The 19,779-nt window shown below is 54.6% G+C and overlaps 1 protein-coding gene across 1 annotated transcript in view; it reads left to right on the top strand.

Annotated features, from left to right (window-relative positions):
* The first annotated feature begins 1,342 nt into the window (after positions 1 to 1,342).
* CREB3L1 (cAMP responsive element binding protein 3 like 1) overlaps positions 1,343 to 19,779 on the top strand; it is a 38,040-nt gene continuing 19,603 nt past the window's right edge. The window contains exon 1 of the mRNA XM_069554009.1: positions 1,343 to 1,926. Within this exon, the coding sequence (XP_069410110.1) occupies positions 1,825 to 1,926 (102 nt within the window). The 5' untranslated portion in view covers positions 1,343 to 1,824. The remainder of the gene's footprint in view (positions 1,927 to 19,779) is intronic.

Consider the following 19,779-nt stretch of genomic DNA (forward strand, 5'->3'; position numbering starts at 1 on the left):
GCCTGGAGAATCCCGTGGACAGAGGAGCCTATAGCCCACAGGGTCGCAAGGAGTCAAACACAACAGAAGTGACTTAGCATGTAACACAGCTTCTCAGAGTTGCATTGCTGGTGAACTGGTCCCCAGAGCCTGGGCTGTATTCCCAGCTTCTTGGGAACAAACTCTCCAGGAGGTCCAGGAGCTAATAGTCATATGACAATCTGGAGGGTCAGAACTTCATTCTCCAGAACTATGTCAACTGGATCAGGAGATGGGCAGAAAGCCACATGCCTCCCAGCCTACCCCAGGCAAGCAAACAGCTGCTATCTCAGCCTAGGTGTGCCCTTTCCCCACCTTGGCACTGAGAGAGCAATCTGGGTGACATCCCTGGCTTAACTGCAATGACATCTCCGCTTCTTAAAGGCCTTTTGGTTCCTGAGCTAATTAAAAGCTCCAAACAAGGAGGACACACTTAATCCTATTAATGACTTCTGAGCAGGAACCATGAGCCTAGCCCTCTAAGGGAGTGACTTTCTGGCCATATCCATTTGCTCAGGTGCCTGGTGATTGTTTATCAGCCCTTTCAAGAGATTAACCTGTACTCTGGAGCAAGTCACTCAGATAATGGATCCAGGGGGCCTGGGAGTGTCCCGTGACCATGGAGCGTGCAGCCAGCCCACATCTTGGCTCACACAGACTACATGGCCTCTATTCTCCAACTTTTAGCTCTTCAGAACCATTAGGGGTACTTGATGAGAAGAGGGGTCCTTACCTCATCTCTCCTGCCCTCCCCCCTCCCAATAACTTTCACACACAGGAAAGCCAGATGCAGTCTTTGCCCTAGGGATCTCAGAGTCCAGAGGGGTCAGAGACACAGGAACAAACAATGACGATCAAGGAGGTAAGCACACCATATCCTGCGAATCTACAACAATGGTAACGGCTTCAGTCTGGGGTCAGGGAAGGCTTCTTGGAGGAGGAGACCTGAAAATCCCCCCATGAGAGGAGATTCGTGGAGAGGCCCATGAGATGGAATTCCCTGACTATGGACTTGGTTCAGACTCCTGCATAAGCCTAGAGGAATAGAAATAACTCAGCTCCCTCGTGAACTTAATGGGAGTGTGGTTGGCAAAGCCTTAAAAGGCTGAGGTTCAAAGAACAAGGTTACTGGAGCTAGGAAATGTTTGCTTCAAGCCCCTGCCTTGAGCAACAGAGATTTGCAAGACTAGCTCGGAGCTGTCTCTTTAAAGGAGTAGGGAAATAACTCCTTAGACCACACCCCCTCCTCATTAATATGAAATTATCGTGAATATTGATATGGGAGGCGTGGCGCCTCGGCCAGCTGGGCTAACCAGCCCGGGGTTCCCGGCTTCGCAGAGGAAAAGTGACAGAAGCCGCGCAGAGGGAGACGCAGAGAGAGCGGAGCGCCCGGCAGCCACCCAGTCTCGCGGGGGAGCGCTGAGCTCCCCCGCCCCCGGCTCCCACCCTGTCCGGGGGGGCTCCTCAAGCCCTCAGCCCTACTCCCGGGCTCCCCATGGAAGCCAGCTGTGCCCCGGGAGGAGCCGGCGGAGGAGGAGTCGGCTAGATGCCCGCGGTGCGCCCGGGGCCCCTGAGCGCAGCCCGCTCTGCGCCGCTGCCCTAAGGCCTCCGCGCCCCCCGCGCCCCCGACCCGGGGCCGCGCCGCCTCTGCCCGCCCCTCCCCCGGGGCTTCGCCCGGGACCTGCCCGCCCCCCCCGCCTACCCCGCCCGCTTGCCAGCGCTCGGGCCGGAGCTCTGGGCCGGGCGCGCCGCCGCCCTGGAGTGAGGGGAAGCCCAGCCGTAGGGGGGTCTCCGGAGCCGGCCGCGATGGACGCGGTCTTGGAGCCCTTCCCGGCCGACAGGCTGTTTCCCGGATCCAGCTTCCTGGACTTGGGGGATCTGAACGAGTCGGATTTCCTCAACAATGCGGTAAGACGAAGGGTCTGGGCTTCGCCTTCCACCACTCCTTACGCCTCTTCGCGGTGCACCTGGGGCCTCCAGAAGAACGGGACTATACACATCACTGGGCAGAAGTGGGGGGAGGGCGGCTCGGCGCTGGGTCCCCTTGAGAGACACGTACTTAGGGCTCTGAGATTCGGTGACCCGATCCCTCGACACTTCCCTGGAACCCCGAACCTGGACCCGAACCTCCGAGCTTGCGCCAGTCCGCGCTCCTCCTGGGGGCTCTGTCCGTGTGGATACACTAGCCTCGGCCTTCCAGGGGAAGGGAACTTGTCGAGGAGTCGGGGCCATCTGATCCCCGAATATGAGCTCAAGAGATACCGATTCTGCTCCTGCCGCGGTTCTCCTAGTCGTCCTCCAGCCTCCAGCCCGGGGTTCCGGGGCCAGATTGGACACAGTGGCGGCGCCCTTTCCTGCGCCCCCTTTAGGACCTCGGTGGCTCTGCCTCTGGCTCTCCGCTGGGGGGCGCACAGGGGAATGTTCGAAGGGCCAGAGACCAGACGCCCATTGGGGGTGGGGGCGCCGGAGCCAGACCCCAATTTTAAGCCAGACTCGGAAATTCAGGGGTGTGCTGTGCCTGCCCCCCAGGAAATCAGGCCAGAGATTTCCCCCAGGGAAGGACCTGACCCTCAACTGGTGGGGGGCAGCACAGGGTGATCGCTCAGGAGGAGGGAGGTTTTTCTCTAGGTCTGTCTCAGTCCCTCGAGTCTCGCTCCCCGAGGCTTGTAACTATCCGCGTCTCCCGGCTTGTGCTTCTCTTCTGTTCCCCACCCCCACCCCCGGTAAAGAAACGTGGCTTCTTTCTTCTTCCCTCCCTCCTTCTCTCGGGCTCAGCCTTAGGGCGCTTGGATGGGGGGTAGGGTGGGAGATGGGCTCTGTAAGGGGAGAAAGTACTGGGGTTCAGAAGGGCATGAAGAGTTGAAACGAGGGCAGCTTGGGGGTTCTGTGGGGATCCCCACCCCGGGCAGTGAACTGCCTCTCTCATACGCATAGTATTCATCTCAAGGGTCTCTATTTGCTGACCTCTAACTCCTGCGAGTACCATGAATTTGGCAGAAAGGGTCGAGTGCACACAGACTTAAGGGATTGGGCATCTTGGACTTCCACCTCAACTGTCCCATGCTGCTGATGGGTAAACAAGCCCAAAGACAGGAACCTGAGTCAGGGAGGCACAGGGTGAGAGGTCCCCTGGTCCTCCATTAGGCAGCAGATCCAGGTGACCCTGCTCTCCGAGGAAGGTCCCGGGTTCCAGTTAGAGAGAGCACACTTCTGCAGACAAGGAGGAGGGGAGAGAGCTTGACCTGGTAGTAGGGAGATCAGAGTTCTAGTCCCGCCTCTGCTTCTGCTTCTCCCTGGGAGCCTGGGCTATGCTTTCCCGCCTGCGCCTGTTTCCTGGTTTACAATACAGGGAGAGATTGGATCAGTCTTTCCAAGGATGCTGTGGCCCAGGGATCTGGGGTTCCACACACCCCTCCTGAAGTTGGTGACGGACACTGCTCGGAGGGAGGGGGGCTTGCTGGAGCGCATGCCTTTGTTGGTGGAGCCCCCTGTGAGGTTCCCTGAGCCCGCAGCAGCTCCAATTTGGGCTTTCTTCTGAATGAACTCTGCCGCCTACAGCCTCCTGCTGCGGCTGCATTGAGCCTTGTGTCCCCCAGCTGCTCATCTGGGCCTTGGTCCAGCGCAGGAAAGGATGCGTGAATTGTGATCAGACAGTGATATCCATTACTGGGCCTGGGGAGGAAAAACTCTGCTGAGGGAGCTCCTTATCTCAGGCCCAAGCAAGGCCAGGTGAGGCAGGTGGAGAGGGAAGAATTTCTAAGAGGAAAGAAAGCTCCTGGGATGGGAATCAGGAAACTGGGTTCCAGCCGTGCTTCTGTTGCCAGCCAGCTGGGCAGTTCAGACAAGTGACTTTTCTTCCTGTGGGCCTTGGATTCTTTATCTGAAACATGGAGCTATAGAAGGCTTTCCCATAGTGTTATTATAGAGATTTAGTGAGAAAATTGAAGATGACTGTGGGATGACGCCTGCCAGGTAAGTTTCTGTACGTAACACGCTCTGGAGGCTAATGGTGCCGGTGCTAAGGACTGCTCGAGTAGGAGTTGCTGTGTGCCCCTGAGCAAGTTACCTTCCTTTTCCGGTGCCTCCCTTTAGATGTCTAAGGTCCCTCCCAGTTGGGAACCCATTCCAACCTCATCCCCAACTCCCTTTTCTTTCTGCATAAGGATAGGAAAGTGTTTCCAGGGTTGAAGATGGGAATGGGTGAGGTCTGTGTGCTTCTCAGTCTGCAAGATGGAGGGTAGGTTATTCACTATCCTTAAAAATCCAGATAAAGGCCATGAAGTCACAGTAGAAACTAGGTATGCTCTATTACTCTGTTAAAAAGGCAAAAATCAAAAAGGATGTTCACCTGAACACAAGTGTGTAAGAAATCAGAGACAGGAGAATGAGTTGCATACTCTGCATAAGTCTTGTGTGCTTGGTGGTGGCCAAGGGTGCTGTATGTTTCCTTCTATGAGGACATCTTTATCCTGTGGCCATCTAGTCTATGTGATTCTCAGAGACATGCCTGGGAAGGAGCTCCCTTTCCTGCCCAATGAGGGGGCTTCTCCTCCCCTCCTCTCCCCACTCTCCCACAGTTCCTGATGTGCACCACTCCCCCAAACTACAGCCCTCTTCCCTGGGACCCCTCAACCCCTGGACAGGTAGGAGAGAGGGCCTGCTGTTCAGACAACTGGGATAAAGGACCAGAGGGAGAACAGGTCACGTCCCCAGAGATACCAGCTCCGTCCTCTGGCTCAGGGGAAAGGATGACTCTGGTTTCTCTAGAGGGAAATGGCTCTGGATCCCCAAGAAGCCCCACAGCTGGGAGGGTGTGGGGAGGAGGGGCAGGCGGAAGAAGAGTTCTGTTGTCTCCGAGGGGCGCAGCAGGAAGCTGCAAGGATGTTTGCCCAGCACACTCATTCACCTCCCTGCAGCTGGGGAGGCCAGGTGCGAGAATGACTGGGACCAGGGACCAGGCCTGGAGCTGAGGGGTGTGAGAGCTAAGGCTGATCATTGTCCCCAGGCCCCCTAGCCTGGCTTCTCCTGCACTGAGCAGGGAACCGCTACCATCACCACCCCAGCCTTTGGGGGATTTAGGGAGATTAGAGAAGTATGTGCATTTGGGTGTTTCTTTGTCTGTGTGTGGGCCCTTAAAAGGGGAGGGGTGTGTGTGTGTGTGTGTGTGTGTGTTTCTCTTTAAATTTTCACCAACAGGAAAGAGGATCCAAGGAGGAAAGAACTCTGGTCTCCAAATAGAATACACTAGTAAAAAGCTAATAGATAAAAACTAATGGAGGAGCCCAAATCTCAGTGCCCCCATTCAGGAAGGGAGATCACTCCAGACACTTCCTCCTCTTCCAAAATGCTGGGTTTGTTGTGGGCAGCTTTGTATTTTGTTTTTGCTCCCCCTCCGCCCAGCTAAGATGTGAGCTCCTTAAGGGCAGGTGTTTATCTGTCTTGTTCATTGCTGTATCCCCCCATTGCCTAGCACAGTGCTTGGCACAAAGGAGGCTTCAACCAACCATTGCTGATGAGTGAAAGGGAACCCAGGCCAGGCCACACATTCTTTAGGGAAGAGGAAAAAGAATCCTCATCTCCTCCCAGCCATTAGGGTCCTGTGGCCCACACTGTCTCTGAAATTCAGGAAGATTTCCAATAAATTATTATTGCCTTGAATCATCCCTATCCTATGCAGACTCCCATAGCCCCTGGTCTAGGATGGTCTCCAGCTGACTGATCCACAGCATATTTGAACGTGTGGCTTAGGCCTCACCCTTGAGCACTGGTTAGCCCAGGGCTTCCATCTTCCCCAGTTTCCCATTGTTCAGGTTGCTCTGGGACACCTGGACCCACACTCACCCAGCTTAAAACTAAATCTTTGCTAGTCCTGTCCCAGGGCCTGCGTACATGCTATTCCTGACCTCTAGAATGCTTTCCCTTCCCTCCAGCTCTCTCCATCTCATCTTCCTCAGTTCAGATGTCACCTTGTTAGAGAAGGCTTTCCAACCACCTTAAGTGAATCCCTCTATCATTTCGTTTCAGTCCTTTGTGGCTGTTGTTGACCATATTGCACAGCACGCAGGCTCTCACTTCTCTGACCAGGGATTGAACCCATGGCCCCTGCGGTGGAAGTGTGGAGTCAGCCGCTGGACCACCAGGGAAGTCCTTGTTTCAGCCCTTTGATTTCTTCATAGCCCATATCCCAGTTTACAGTTATCTTATCAGCTTATTGTCCATTTCCTCTGTGAGTAAGCCTGTTCCCTGAGAACAGAGACCATGTCAGCTGTGTTCATCGTCATAAACCTAGGACAGTACCATGGCGCAAAACAGGCCCTTAATATAGTAAAACTCTGCCGTGAGACAATAAGCCAAGTGCAGAAATTTTCAATCATGTAAATGTGGAGTTATGTTATTGTAGGATCCATGAAAAGTAGTACTTTTCAGTTGGTCTGTACTGTCACAAAAAAACACAAAAGTAAAGATGCGAAACCTCAGTACATGCAGCAGACGAAACGAAGGACGTTCCAAAGGAGCACAAGGCAGCCACTTCTTTACCAGCCCCACAAAGATAAGAGTTTTGCCCACCTTTATTTGAGATGGGCCCCAGGTATAGGACAGAAGCCAAGTCTGGGTCATGTTGCAGTGTACTTTGCTCCATTTCAAGGGTTTACTGTATTTATAGAGAAAATGACTGCAGATCAAGGCAGTCCTTGGAAGGGAAGGGGAGACAGTTTTCGTAAAGACAGGCCTGAGTTTTCAGGACATGTACTGATAATTCCAGAGGGGGTCCTGGCCTGGCCAGCCCTGAGGGTAACGGGGATACTGGATCCCACGAAAATGCTGTCTATGCCCCGTTCTGCTGTGAGGGCCCTCCGGCTTCCCTGGACTGGCCGGGAATTTGCTTGGTTATTCTTCAATACACACATCCCATCCTTTAACAGCTGGGAACTAAAGGAGCACCAGTGCTGGTCACCGTGCAGAGTGACCTCCAGCCACTCACGACCGAGTGAGAGAGACAGACAGGGATGTGGACAGAGTGGCACCGCAGATGCCATGAGGGAGCAGGGCACCAAGAGAGCCAAGGAGGCACCCCCAACTGGGCTGCTGGTCTTGGAAGACTCAGAGGAGATGACCTCCACTCCCTCCCTCTCCAATATCCCCATCCTTGTTGGCAAAGGAGTTATCAGGAGGCATTTCAGCAGGGGGGACTGGGGCTGTGTCCCTTTTACTGAGCCTGGTATACAGGCATTATTGTCCCTTGTGAAGATGAGAAAACTGACCCTTACAGAGGAAGGGAGATCTAAATGCTGTTCTCAGGGCAGGGTCCCATGGGGCCAAGGGGGAGAAAGCCCTGTCTTCTCTACCATTCTCGTTCTGATTTGAACTTTGCTCTCTAGGGCAAGGAACATTTGAGATCGCAGACAGCAGGGGGACCTCGCCTTCACCCTCACCTACTCCCATCTTTAGGGCGCCATGGATGCCTAGAGCTTTAAGGGCAGAGCCAACACATTGCCTGGCCTGTGAGAGGAGAGACCCCACAACCCTTCCCCACATCCCTTCTCTTCACCCTCACTCCCTGGCCCATCTGGGATCTTGGAGCTTTGCTCTCTGCAGCTCCCAGGACTCCCCAGGAGGGTGTGGCTGGCCACTGTACCAGGACAGGGAAGGATGAAGGGCACCCCACTTTGTGTCTTCCCCTCCCCCATAGGGTGTTTCTCCTGCAGGTCCTGGTTCCAAGTCCTCTCAGAGCATCCCTCTGTGGGACATGGCTTGCCCTTGAACCTCCATCAAGAAACCAGCTCCAGAAGCCAGAGAACAGGCTGTTCTTCTGGCTGGCTCAGCACTCCAAGGGCAGGATGGAGGAGGAAGGTCTGGGTGGAGTTAAGTCAAGACCACGAGCATTGCTCTGGCTGGAACACAATGTGATCTGCCTCAGCAGGCAGAGTAGGTAGCAGAACCCTGGGGCAGGACTGGGGGGAAGGTAGGCCTGAGGATGTCCAGTTCAGGGGAAGCTGGGAGGGGCAAGATACAGCCCAGATCTCTGACCGTGAGAGAAAACAGATCAAAGGGGATATCCCTGCAAAGTCAAAGATGCCAAAACTTACAACCTGGACATAGCATGTCATCCTAGAGGCCAGCTTCATGGCTGGAGCAACACTGGGCTTCCCTGCTGCCGGGTTCAGTGTGCCTCGTCCCCCAGCTCTCGAAGGACAGAGCCTGCGCTGCGGCTGCCCTGACCCCTTGGTTCTGGGCCCGGGAGCCACTTCACCCATCACAGAGCGGCTGACACATCTGGGCTGGGCTGTGTGGTCCGACCAGACAGCTGGACAGCAGCAGCAGCTGTCCCCCGCTTCCCCCTTCCAAAAGAATAACAGAAAGGAAAGCAACAGTGGAGAAAGGCCGGCTCTTCAGGCCCTCATGGAGAGCCAGGAGGCAGTTTGCTTTTCTTTTCTCTTTAATGCTTATTTACTTATTTTTGGCTGTGCTAAGTTTTCACTGATGCGTGCAGGCTTACACTAGTTGGGGCAAGCGGGGCCTCCTCTATTGTTGCAGAGCATCGGCTCTAGGAGGGCAGGTTCAGTAGTCGTGATGCAGGGGCTTTGCTGCCCCACAGAGTGTAGATGCTCCCCTCCCAAGCCCAGACCAGGGATTGAACATTTGTCCTCCGCATTGACAGGTGGATTCCTAACCGCCGGACCACCAGGGAAGCCCCTGGCAGGCAATTTTAAAGCAATTGAGGGGACTTACCAGGGAGGCAGGCAGGGCTAAGCCTTCCCCATGTGTTCCCCTCTGGGGAATGTCCTCACCGCTCCTCACCTCATCTCCCCAGCTCACTGTGTGACCTTGGGCAAGTCACTTCCGCTTTCCGGGCCTCAGTTTCCTCATTGCTGAACTAGACTGAGAGTTCTTGAGGGTAGGGCAATTATTTTTGTCTATTCCCTAGTCATGGCCATAGTGATTGAGTGCTCAGGAGATGTTTATTTATTGAATAGATGGAAGGAAGGAGTGAGAAGGGGTGACAGATGGATGAACAAGGGGGTGGCTGGGTAATGGAAGAAAGGGTACTTCCGCACGTGCAGCTCTGATGGTGCTTCAGGAGGCTTCTGTTTATTTATCGAGGAGTGACTCTTCACCTCAATCCCACATATGCCTTTTACTCTATCATGGGCCTTTTCTTTCTGTTTTTTTCCAAGTTTTATTGACGTATACTTGATTTACAATGTTGTGTTAGTTTCGAGTTTACAGCCAAGTGAATCACTTATTCAGTTCAGTTCAGTTCAGTCACTCAGTCGTGTCTGACTCTTTGCGACCCCATGAACCGCAGCACACCAGGCCTCCCTGTCCATCACCAACTCCTGGAGTTTACTCAGACTCATGTCCATCGAGTCAGTGATGCCATCCAGCCACCTCATCCTCTGTCGTCCCCTTCTCCTCCTGCCCCCAATCCCTCCCAGCATCAGAGTCTTTTCCAATGAGTCAACTCTTTGCATGAGGTGGCCAAAGTACTGGAGTTTCAGCTTTAGCATCATTCGTTCCAAAGAACACCCAGGGCTGATCTCCTTCAGAATGGACTGCTTGGATCTCCTTGCAGTCCAAGGGACTCTCAAGAGTCTTCTCCAACACCACAGTTCAAAAGCATCAATTCTTCGGTGATCAGCCTTCTTCACAGTCCAACTCTCACATCCATACATGACCACAGGAAAAACCACAGCCTTGACTAGATGGACCTTAGTCGGCAAAGTAATGTCCCTGCTTTTGAATATACTATCTAGGTTGCTCATAACTTTTCTTCCAAGGAGTAAGCGTCTTTTAATTTCATGGCTGCAATTACCATCTGCAGTGATTTTGGAGCCCCCCAAAATAAAGTATAACACTGTTTCCACTGATTCCCCATCTATTTCCCATGAAATGATGGGACCATGGATGCCATGATCTTCGTTTTCTGAATGTTGAGCTTTAAGCCAACTTTTTTATATATCCGTTCTTTTTCAGATTCTTTTCCCATATGGGTTATTACAGAATATTGAGTAGAGTTCCCTATGCTACACAGTAGGTCCTTGTTAGTTATCTACTTGATATACAGTAGTGTGTGTATGAATCCCAATCTCCTAATTATGGTGGCCTTTTCTATATGAAATATGTCATGCACATAAGAGAATATATATATATATGCATAAATATGAATTACAAAGTATAATAAAATGGACACCTAGGCACTCATTACTAGCTCAAGCAATTGGCCCAGCTCTCAATATCCTGGGCTCTCAAAGTTGCATGAGTTGGTGGAAAAGTTGAGTGGCAGACTCTAAATCCACACTCCACTCTGGGCAGATCCTGGATAGGAATTCTCCTGAGACCTGGTGCCTATTCCCAGACCCCACCTGACAAGACAGCAAGTCCTAGGTCAGATGGCAGATACCTCAGAAGCCCTGGGAAACCAAGCCATATCTGAGGTGGGGTAGGATGACCACTAGCGGTCAAATTTAGCCCTGGCCAGACCTGGGAGCAAACTGAGGCTCTCACCTCTCGTCATCTGGGTCAGTTTGGACAGGTGCCTTAACCTCTCTGCGCTTATTTTCCTCATCCATAAAGGAAAGATGACTGTAGCACACAGGGTTCTTAAGAACTCAGTCAGACAACTCTTGCAGAATCTAGCACAGCGCATGGCACATGGCAAGCCCCCTATAAACAAAACAGTAGTTGTTACTGGTGTTTTTGTCCTGATTGTCGTTGTCAGAAAGGCAGGTCCCCAGCACCGGACAGCCCTTGGAGGAATGTCCCAGCTTCATCCCTTTGCCGATCCCTAACCATGGGGGTTTTATTTGCCTGTCTGTTTGACCTCCCTGAAGCTGAAAAGCTGCCTTCTTTGGGTAAAAGCCGAAGACCCTAGGCCCTTTCTCAGGCCTCTGTCTTCCAGGAGGTCAGGAGAGGGATGGCCAGGGATGGGCAAACCCGGAAACCTGAGTGAAGACCCAGTGCATGGAATGGGGGCCCATATTTTGTGTCTGGCCCTGCACCAGGTGGGACTGGGGCGGCAGAGAAATCCATCACTCCTGCCACGTCCAGGGTCATCACGGGTCCTTAAGAGCACAAGCTCTGCAACCAGAGCTTAGGCTCAAATCCCGGCTCAACCACTCGCTTACTCTCTCTTCTCTGTGCCTCAGTTTCCTCTCCCATTAAATGGCAGTACTGATAGTACTTACCTGATCTTCTGAAATTTAAATCAGGAACTGCATGGAAGGAGCTAGAACAGTTGTTCAGTCGCTAAGTCGTATCCAACCCTTTACGACCCAACGAACTGCAGCATACCAGGCTTCCGTGTCCTTCACTCTCTCCCAGAGTTTGCTCACACTCATGTCTGTTAAGTTGGTGATGCCATCCAACCATCTCATCCTCTGCCACCCCCTTTTCCTTTTGCTATCCATCTTTCCCAGCATCAGGGTCTTTTCCAGTGAGTTGGTTTTTCACACCAAGTGTCCAAAGTACTGGAGCTTCAGTACCTGACATATAAATATCAACTCTCATAATTATTATTATTAGGTATGCTATATGCCAGGCCTATGTGAAACCCTGCAGTGGGTTCAGGATAAAATCTATCCTATATCCGACCTTCAAGGTGGTTAAAGTTTAGAAGGAGAGATGGGCCCCATTGTGGATAATTAGAATTCAAGGCATGATATTAACCAGTGACCTAACCGTCTATGAGTGCTACAGTGAAAATGGATAGGATTCTTCCACCTGGATGATCAAGGAAGGCTTCCTGGGGGAAGCAGCACCAAGTTGGACCTTAAAAGATGATAGGAGTTAGAACGAGGAGATAAAGGGTAAAGGTCTTCCAGGCACAGGGAATGATACAAGCAAAAAGCCCTGCAGCCGTGGAGCTTCCAGCTCCAGGTTTAAGGAGCCATCCAACTAGGCTGCAGGGAAAGAAAAGATGAGGCATTCCAGCTACAGTGGGAAGTTGAGATCAATCTGTAACAAACCTTGAATGCTGTGCTTAGGAACTGGGAGTGTTTTCAGCTGGCAGAAGGGAGACAACGCAAGTTTTCAAACAGAGTTCTGAGCTGGACAGGGTGGTGGTCCCAGCTGTCCTGAGCTGTCTCAGTGCTGGGAGGTCTAGGGTCCATTAGGATAACCAAGCTGTCTGCCTGTCTGCATGAACAGGGCCTCTCCCCCAAGACAGACAGCACCGTGGGCCCTCTCTGTGCCCAGAGCAGGCCGAGGCAGCAGCAGACCCCAGGGCCCTTCTCTCCTCTGATTTCTACCCCTTGCCCTGATGTGACTCGCGCACTGGCCAAGAGCACCAGTTCCCTGCTGACTGCCTCATCCCCAGCACTCAGGGCCAGGCTGACCTGGGGAGGCCCAAGGCAGCTCCACCCTTGCAGAGATACAAGCTGTCCTAGCTCTGATCTGAACCATGTCCTGCCTCCTGGCCCAGCCCCAAGACCTTAACAGGGTTCCTTTACCCCCGCATTACAGTTCAAGACCCTCCACTATCAGACCAAGCGTGTCCTTATTGACCTCGAAGGAACCTAGAAGGATCTGAGCCCTCCCTCTGAGCCCAGCCCCGCTTGGCACCTCCTCTCCTTGGCCCTCACACCAATCAGCTGGGACAAGATACCCAAAGCCCCTTCCATCACCCTCCCAGAGAGGAGGATCAACCCTGCCCTCTACCACCCCAAAGCCTTCACCCCTCTCTCTCCCAAGGCTGCAAATCAGTTCCACATTTGGGATCTGGCAGGCATTATCTGCTCAGAACTTTCTCCTCCCAGTTAGCTCAGGCTTCCATCTCCCCACCATCGGTCATGGTCAGCCCATGGGGTGTGTGGAAGGGGAAGGGCTTTTTTTTTTTTTTTTTTTTTTAATTTTTTGGCCTTTGGTGACCCCTTCAGAGGCCTGAGAGGGAGCTGGACTGAGGCAAGGTACCAGAGGGACAGTGGACGCGAGGCTCCCCCAGGGAGAGATGAAAGAGGAAGGGCAGGGGGTAGGCAGAGACAGAGCTCGAGCAAGCAGATGAGGGGCTGAGGGGCTGGGGGTGGTGAGGGAAGGACCGAGGTAGTTCCCAGCTCAGCACATTCCTGAGACATCTGGACGTGCTGGAAGGGCCCCAGCTGGCCTGATGGCTGTGGCTCCAGCTTCTCCACTCTGTGATGTCAGGACCCAGCGTTTCCCCCTCCTCTCAGAGTCCCACTGGCCTAGGGTCCACGGGTGCTGGACCTCTCACTCCCAGGGAGCAAGAAAGAAACCCTTGGGGCAGTGGAGGTAATGCCTGAGTCAGAGGAGGGCCTGGCCTGATGCGGGAGGCAGACATGAAAGACCCAGGGGTTTGCCCAAATGACTGACTCAAGGAGATTCCTCCTCTGGGCTGATGATGCCTGCCCCCTCCCTTCTCCTTGGAGGGGAGATGGAGACAGAACAGAGACTCTGGGAGCGGCTGCGTACCTTGGGCGATGTGGTCCTGGCAAGTCCACTCTCTTTCTTGACTTTCCATTTCCCTCTCCTTAATAATAATAATAACTAGATTTGAAGGGAGCCTTCTATGTATCCTGCATTGCACAAAGCAGTTGACAAATGTGACCTCATTTGACCCTCACAGCAACCTCACAGGTGCTGGGGTAGGTATAAATACTCCTAGTTTATAGCTGAGGCAGAGGCTCAAAAAGGTTAAGTAACTTGCCCAAGGCTACACCTCAGGCAGCAGAGCTGGGGTTAGAACAGGATCTGTCTGCTCCTAACCATTAAACTCCACCGCCTCCACAAGGAAAAGGGGATGGACGTGATGATGCCAGAATTCCTTTCAACTCTGAAGATTGTAATGATTTCTTTTGGCTCTCGTGAAGCTCTTTGAGAAGGGCAGGGGCAGGCATTAGTCATACACTGGGTGGGGGAAGGAGGGCAGAGGCCGCTGGCTTTGAAGCATCAGATGGGTCAGGCATCTTTGGAGGTTCCTCCTGCAGAGAAGTCCAACCCCCTTGGAGTCACAGCCCAATCCCCAGCTGAGCCCAGGGGTCCCACACCTTCCCTGAAGGAAGGGAGTAAATAAGGAGAGAGAGAATGCAACTTCTTCCAAAAATAAAACCTGAGGACAACTCAGACAGGCCGGGACCGCTGAGGAAGCCAGAGGCCAAACGCTGAGTGCACAGAGGAGAGGGGAGGCCAAGGGAATTCCAGCCAGAGCCCGGTGGCAGGCTCCAGCCCAAAAGGGCCTTCCAGCTGGCCAGGGGCCGGGAGAGCAGCCCAGCCGGCTGGCCGCTGGGCTCCATTTATACTCTTGGGCCTGGCCTAAGTCTGGGGACAGTGCCTCCAGTGCTGAGTCGGGGGCTGTGTTCCCCGGGGACCTGGTCTGGCTGGGGCTTAAGAGAGCAAAGCCTTGGGAAGGAACAACCCGGAGAATGGGTACAATGGGCCCCACTAGGGAGGAGTTGAGGGAAGGCATCCAGACACATGGAAACTCTGCCTGGAGCAGGAGCAAGCTGGCATCAGAGCGGAATTCAGGGCAGTTCATTCCTGGAGGCTCAGCTGCAGAAAAAAAGGCCTCCGTCCCTTTGCTCCCTGGCTCTTTCCTTCATTCACCCACTTGCTCAGTCACTCAGCAAACAGCTGAACACCTGTGACGTGCTGGGACCGGTGCTGGACTTTGGAGACACAGATGAGGACTGGACACAGCAAGACCCAGATGTGACACGGCTGGGTCATTTCAAGCGACACTGAGAATCTTCTCAACTATCCTAAGAGCCAAACGGAGTCATTAGTGGACAGTGAGCAGGGAAGTCACATCATCATATTTATGTTAGAAGATCCCTCTTGACGCAAGGTGGAGACTGTTCGAGACAGAGGAGAGTTCAAGCCTTGGACCTACCTTCAGAAATGGGTGGTCACACTGCTAGTCAGGAAGCCTTCTGTGAACAGGAACTGGGCTTAGTTCATCTCTGTGTCCACAGGCGCACAGTAGGTCCTCAGTAAACCCTGAACAAATGCATAAATGATGAATAAGTGGCAGGCGGGAACACTCACCACTACACTAACGAAGATAAATGATGACTAGGTGGACGGGATTAGACGCCCTGACTCTCCCGCAGTCCCCAGTGCCAGTCCTGGCACTTGGTCTCCAGTGTCCTGAGCTGTCCCGCAGGGATCCTCTGGCCACTGCCTATGGACCAACATCTCCAGCAGCCAGACCATGGGCTGCTGTGCCCTCACTAGTGCCAGTCACAGCTAATCCCAGCCCTGGGCGGCGGCACTAACTGCCATCGCTTCCTCCTGCCCAGACAGTACCTGGCACCCGCCCCAGGGTTGGGCCACAGCACATGGGCCGCCTGGTTAGAAGATGCCAGGGGCTGGCTGGGAACCTGCAGGCCAGCTCCCCACTTTCCTGAGGGCCCCGTGGCCTGGCCAGGGATGGGCTCACAAAGTCAGGAGAGGGAGTTGGAGAGCCTAACAGGACAAGGGGGAGCTGGAGAGACTGTGGCCCCTTCTCTGCACAGCGGCAGCCTGTGGTGGGTACCAGTTGCCCTTCCCTCTCCCCTCTTCCTTTCTCTAGCACACAGGCACAGAAAAGCTCGTTCCTCATGCGGCGCCCTCTCCCAGTCCCAGGCCTCATTGTCCCAGCCCCAGGCCAGCCCAGGAATCCCAAGGCTCCTTCACTGGGGTGGGTCACATGACTCAGGCGTGTGGCTTGGCACAGTCGGCATTCGGTTCTGTGGTGGTGTGAGACATTGTATGTGTTCCTGTAAGAATGTGCATGAGCACGTCTGTGACCGTGACTGTCTGGGGTGACCACACGTGTGAGTGTGTGCGCACATGGGAGTCTGTGTCTGTTTGATCACATATGAGGAGTGCGTTCTTGTTGGTTCTGTCTTAGTGGCTGCTGGTGACAGCCTGTGTGAGCCCAGAGAGGGTATGTGTATTGATCCAACAGCACCCGTGCCGGGCTCTATAGGTAACAGTCTGAATGTGTCTATGGGTAGGGATCTCGGGCTGCGTGGTGTCAGGGGGGTGGGGTTTCCCTGTGTAAGAAGGAACCTCACAGCCCACATCTGCGTAGCATGTGCACACGCGCACACGTATGGGCACACACACACACAGGGAAACATTTCTGCTTATTTGGACTTGGGCTCTGCGGTGAAGAGTTCGTTCGGTAGGGGGAAAATATGAAACCTCAGCAGCTGCCTTCCCGGGGCCTGTGGGGAATGGGGGATGAGAGTGAGGTTGGAGCTTGGAACAATGTGCTTCCCTTCACCCCCCATGCCCTGCCAGGAAGGCTCAGGGAGGGGCTGGCTCCAAGGATGAGGAAAACTGGCTCCATCCCTTCATAGTCCCCAGAGAGGCCAGGGCAGAGGAAAAGAGCCCACTTTCTGAGGACTACTGCACTTCACCTGCGCCTGCCATCCCTGCCTTAACAGGAACTCAGACAGGGGAAGCGGGCCTGGACAGAAGACGCCGCCTGCGCCTGCCCGGATCTCAGAGCACAGCTGGATCTTGAACTGGGGTCTCCTGGGTCTGAGTCCAGGACAGCCTTCCAGTCTAGCTCTGGGAGGACGCCTGGATCTCACCTGCAACCCCCTCCCCGCAAATGACTGGATGAATGTATTAGCCGCTCGGTGGTGTCTGACTCATGGCGACCCCATGGACTGTAGCCCACCAGGCTCCTCTGTCCATGGAATTCCCCAGACAAGAATATTGGAGTGGGTTGCCATTTCCTCCTCCAAGGGATCTTCACGAATCAGGGACCGAACCGGAGTCTCTTGCCCAGCAAGCAGACTGGTTACTGTCTGAGCCGTCAGGGAAGTCAAATGACTGGAGTGTGATGCTTAAAGGCTGGGAGGGCCTGACAACTGTGTACCCAGGGGCCCACCTCCCTTCCCCAAGCCCCTCCCTGTTCTCTCTTGACCCTACCCTCACCCCACCCCCATACAGGGCACAACAGTGACTCAGACTGGTGGCCCCTCAGCTTGAAATGGGGGCAATTTTCTAGTGACCACGAGGCAAGTAACCGTCCGGGAATGTATGAGGGGGGTAGCCTGCGGGGGAGGGGAAGGGCTCTCCTCCCCCCGTCTCTCAGCAGAGCTCACTCTCTCGGAAGGAATGTCCGGGCTCGGCATTCCCCGCCCCCCCCCCCAATCCTTATCCCACGGCTCAGCCTGGACCCACTCCGGTCTCCTCCCTCTTTTCCTCAAACAGACTGCATCAGCCTGGACGGGGGGAGGGGCAGAAGACCGTGATGGGGGCGCAGCCACGCCGACGTTCTAGGGGGCTTGAGAGAAGGGGGCGCTCTGAGGCTGCGGCAGCTTGGGGGGGTCTCCTTTCCCATACACATCCTCAGCGGACAGTCGTGTCCCCAGAGCTTTCCCCTCGCTCTGCATCGACTCTCTGGAAGGAATTCGAGCTGGGGAACCGGGAGGAACCTCAGACGGAGCTATTACCGCCCCAGGAGTGTCTCACTTCCCACCTCTCCCAGGGAAAGAGACCCCGCTCCCCATCAGTGAGCCCCAAGCTAGGATGACTCCAGGAGAGAAAGAAGGAGCTGGAAGACCCGCAAAGGATGTTAAGAGTTGGGATCCAGCCTCCCTTTTTCGAGCTGGAGATGTCCGAGGAGACCCCCTCGGTCTTCACTTCCCCGTGCGGGGCTGAGGCCAGGCCAACTGATAAGGGACTCGGGGCACCGTAGGACTGCCAGGCCCATGGGCAAGCTCAGATGGGCCGTCTCTGCCTCTGCCCCAGGTGCAGGCAGGGACGCAAGACCAGACCCCGGCCGTACACTCGGTCCTCATCATCCCCGCGCGGTCCGCGGAGGCCGAGGAACCTCCCTGCCAAGGGCCATGCCCTCCTCCCACCTCCTCGCCGCCGCTTTTGCTGCAGGCCTGCGCAGCCTCCTCCCATTGGCCCAGACCTCCGCAGATCCGACCAATGAGCAGGCTGGATTCCGGCACAGGGCGGCCCCCCGCGCACCGGCGTTAACTTCCCTTGGGCCAGCGCTGGGCAGGCAGGACCCGGTCCTTCTTTAATCCTAAAGGGCCGGGTGCTGAGACCCGGTTTCCGGAGGAGATGCTGCCTACGGGGAGGGGTGTGCGGGACCTCGAGCCCCGAAAGCTCGGGACCTCTCCTGCAGGAGAGTGGAACCGGCGCCTGCTGCGCGTGGCCGCCGAGAGGGAGCTTATGTTGGCAAGACTCTTGGAAAAAGTCTTTTAACAAGGAGGGAAACAAATCATAATATTTCCTTCTCTGGCTTCCCACCCTGGTTGCTTGGAAAGGCACCCCCATAAGAACGCTCATCCCCAGTAGAACTGGGTACCCCTCAGAACAGTAGGTAGGATCCTGCCTCCCACACCTGTCGTGTCCATCAGGTAGTCTGAAACCTGAGCTTTGTGTGTGTGGACTGGAGGACGAGCTGGTTGTAGTTTTGGCGGGGTAGGGAGGCGGGACAAGGAGTCTTGCTGGAGCTTAGGAGGCCTGAGATCTCCAGAGGGGGCCATCCAGGGGTGGGGGTTGGGAAAGTGGTTACAGAGGAAGAGGAGAGGTCAAGAAGAAGTTGCTCCGCGATTCCTGTGCAGCCCCAGAGCTGTTGAGAACCCCTCCCTCAACATCACCGCCTCACTATGTGAGGTCCCTCTCTGGACCTCAGCTTCCTCATTAGCAAGTGGGAGAGGGGGCATGGACCATGGGTTTTCTCAGGTCCCTTCTGCCTCTAAATTGATGGTATAAACCATAACTGGCTGAGAGGCCAGCCATCAGATAGAAACAGGACTAGGAAAAATCTCTCTAAAGGGAGGCATTCTGGCATCCTCCCGAGAGCGGAAGGTGGGCCTGGGGGTGATGGGACATGCCCACCGTCGCCACCGGAGGTCCACCCAGCACACAGGGAAGTCCTGAGCAAGGAAGCCCTGGTTCTCTGAGTGTCCCCTGCCCCCTCCACTGCCTGACCCTTGGCCGCCCTCCCCTTCCACTTGGCTCCCACCCTCTGGAAGCTCTGTCCGGCTGGGCCTCTGCTGCTGTCTCCAGCAGGTGGGGTGGGGGCCACTCACAAAGTGGGGCCAACTGAGCTTCCTCAGCAGGTTCCCTATGGGCACCCCATAAGGGGTCTCTGAGAAGGACTGGCTTATCTGCATGGAGCTGAATCCTTGAGGGACCCTGGCCCAGACTGGAGGAAGCCTCTCTCCTCTCCCAGGCCCCGGAAAAGGGCTTGGCAAACCCTTATCGCCTGAGACGCAGCTGCTGAAGAAATACCTTAGCAGCTGACTCACTGGGCTCCTCGCAGCCCTCTCCCACTGGGTCCCACACCAGGCCTTTGAGAGACCCCGAGAGAAAGAGAAGGAAAGAAAGAGAGGGCGCCCCCTGCTGGGCTGGCCCAGACCCCGCCGGAGGTGCGGCCAGCACAGTCCAGCCTGTGACTGACTGCCTAGTTGGGGGGGGCGTTGCAACTTCCTTGTCTCTTTGGGTAGCTGTGAGGATTAAATAAGACGGTGCCTATGAAAGCACTTTGGAAAGTTAACATCGCAAGACAAATGTAGGCTAGTGATGATAAGTTCTGATAAGCTGGGAGAGGTGAGAGTGCTTAAGTCAATGGGTTTCTGAACTCTTTTTATCCCGGATTCTCTGATTTGTGGTGGGAGGACCAAACCGCCTCCCTGCATTGGCTCCAGGCTCAGTTCACCTCAGGCCCAGGGTTAGGCTTTTCATAAAACAGCAGTTATTGAGCACCCACTGCATACTAGGCCCTGTCCTCAGTGTTATAGGTGTCTACTGCACAGATGTATTTGTATGTTATTTGGATACATGTGT

Source organism: Ovis canadensis, chromosome 15 (genome assembly GCF_042477335.2).
Source record: "Ovis canadensis isolate MfBH-ARS-UI-01 breed Bighorn chromosome 15, ARS-UI_OviCan_v2, whole genome shotgun sequence".
Lineage (NCBI taxonomy): Eukaryota > Metazoa > Chordata > Mammalia > Artiodactyla > Bovidae > Ovis > Ovis canadensis.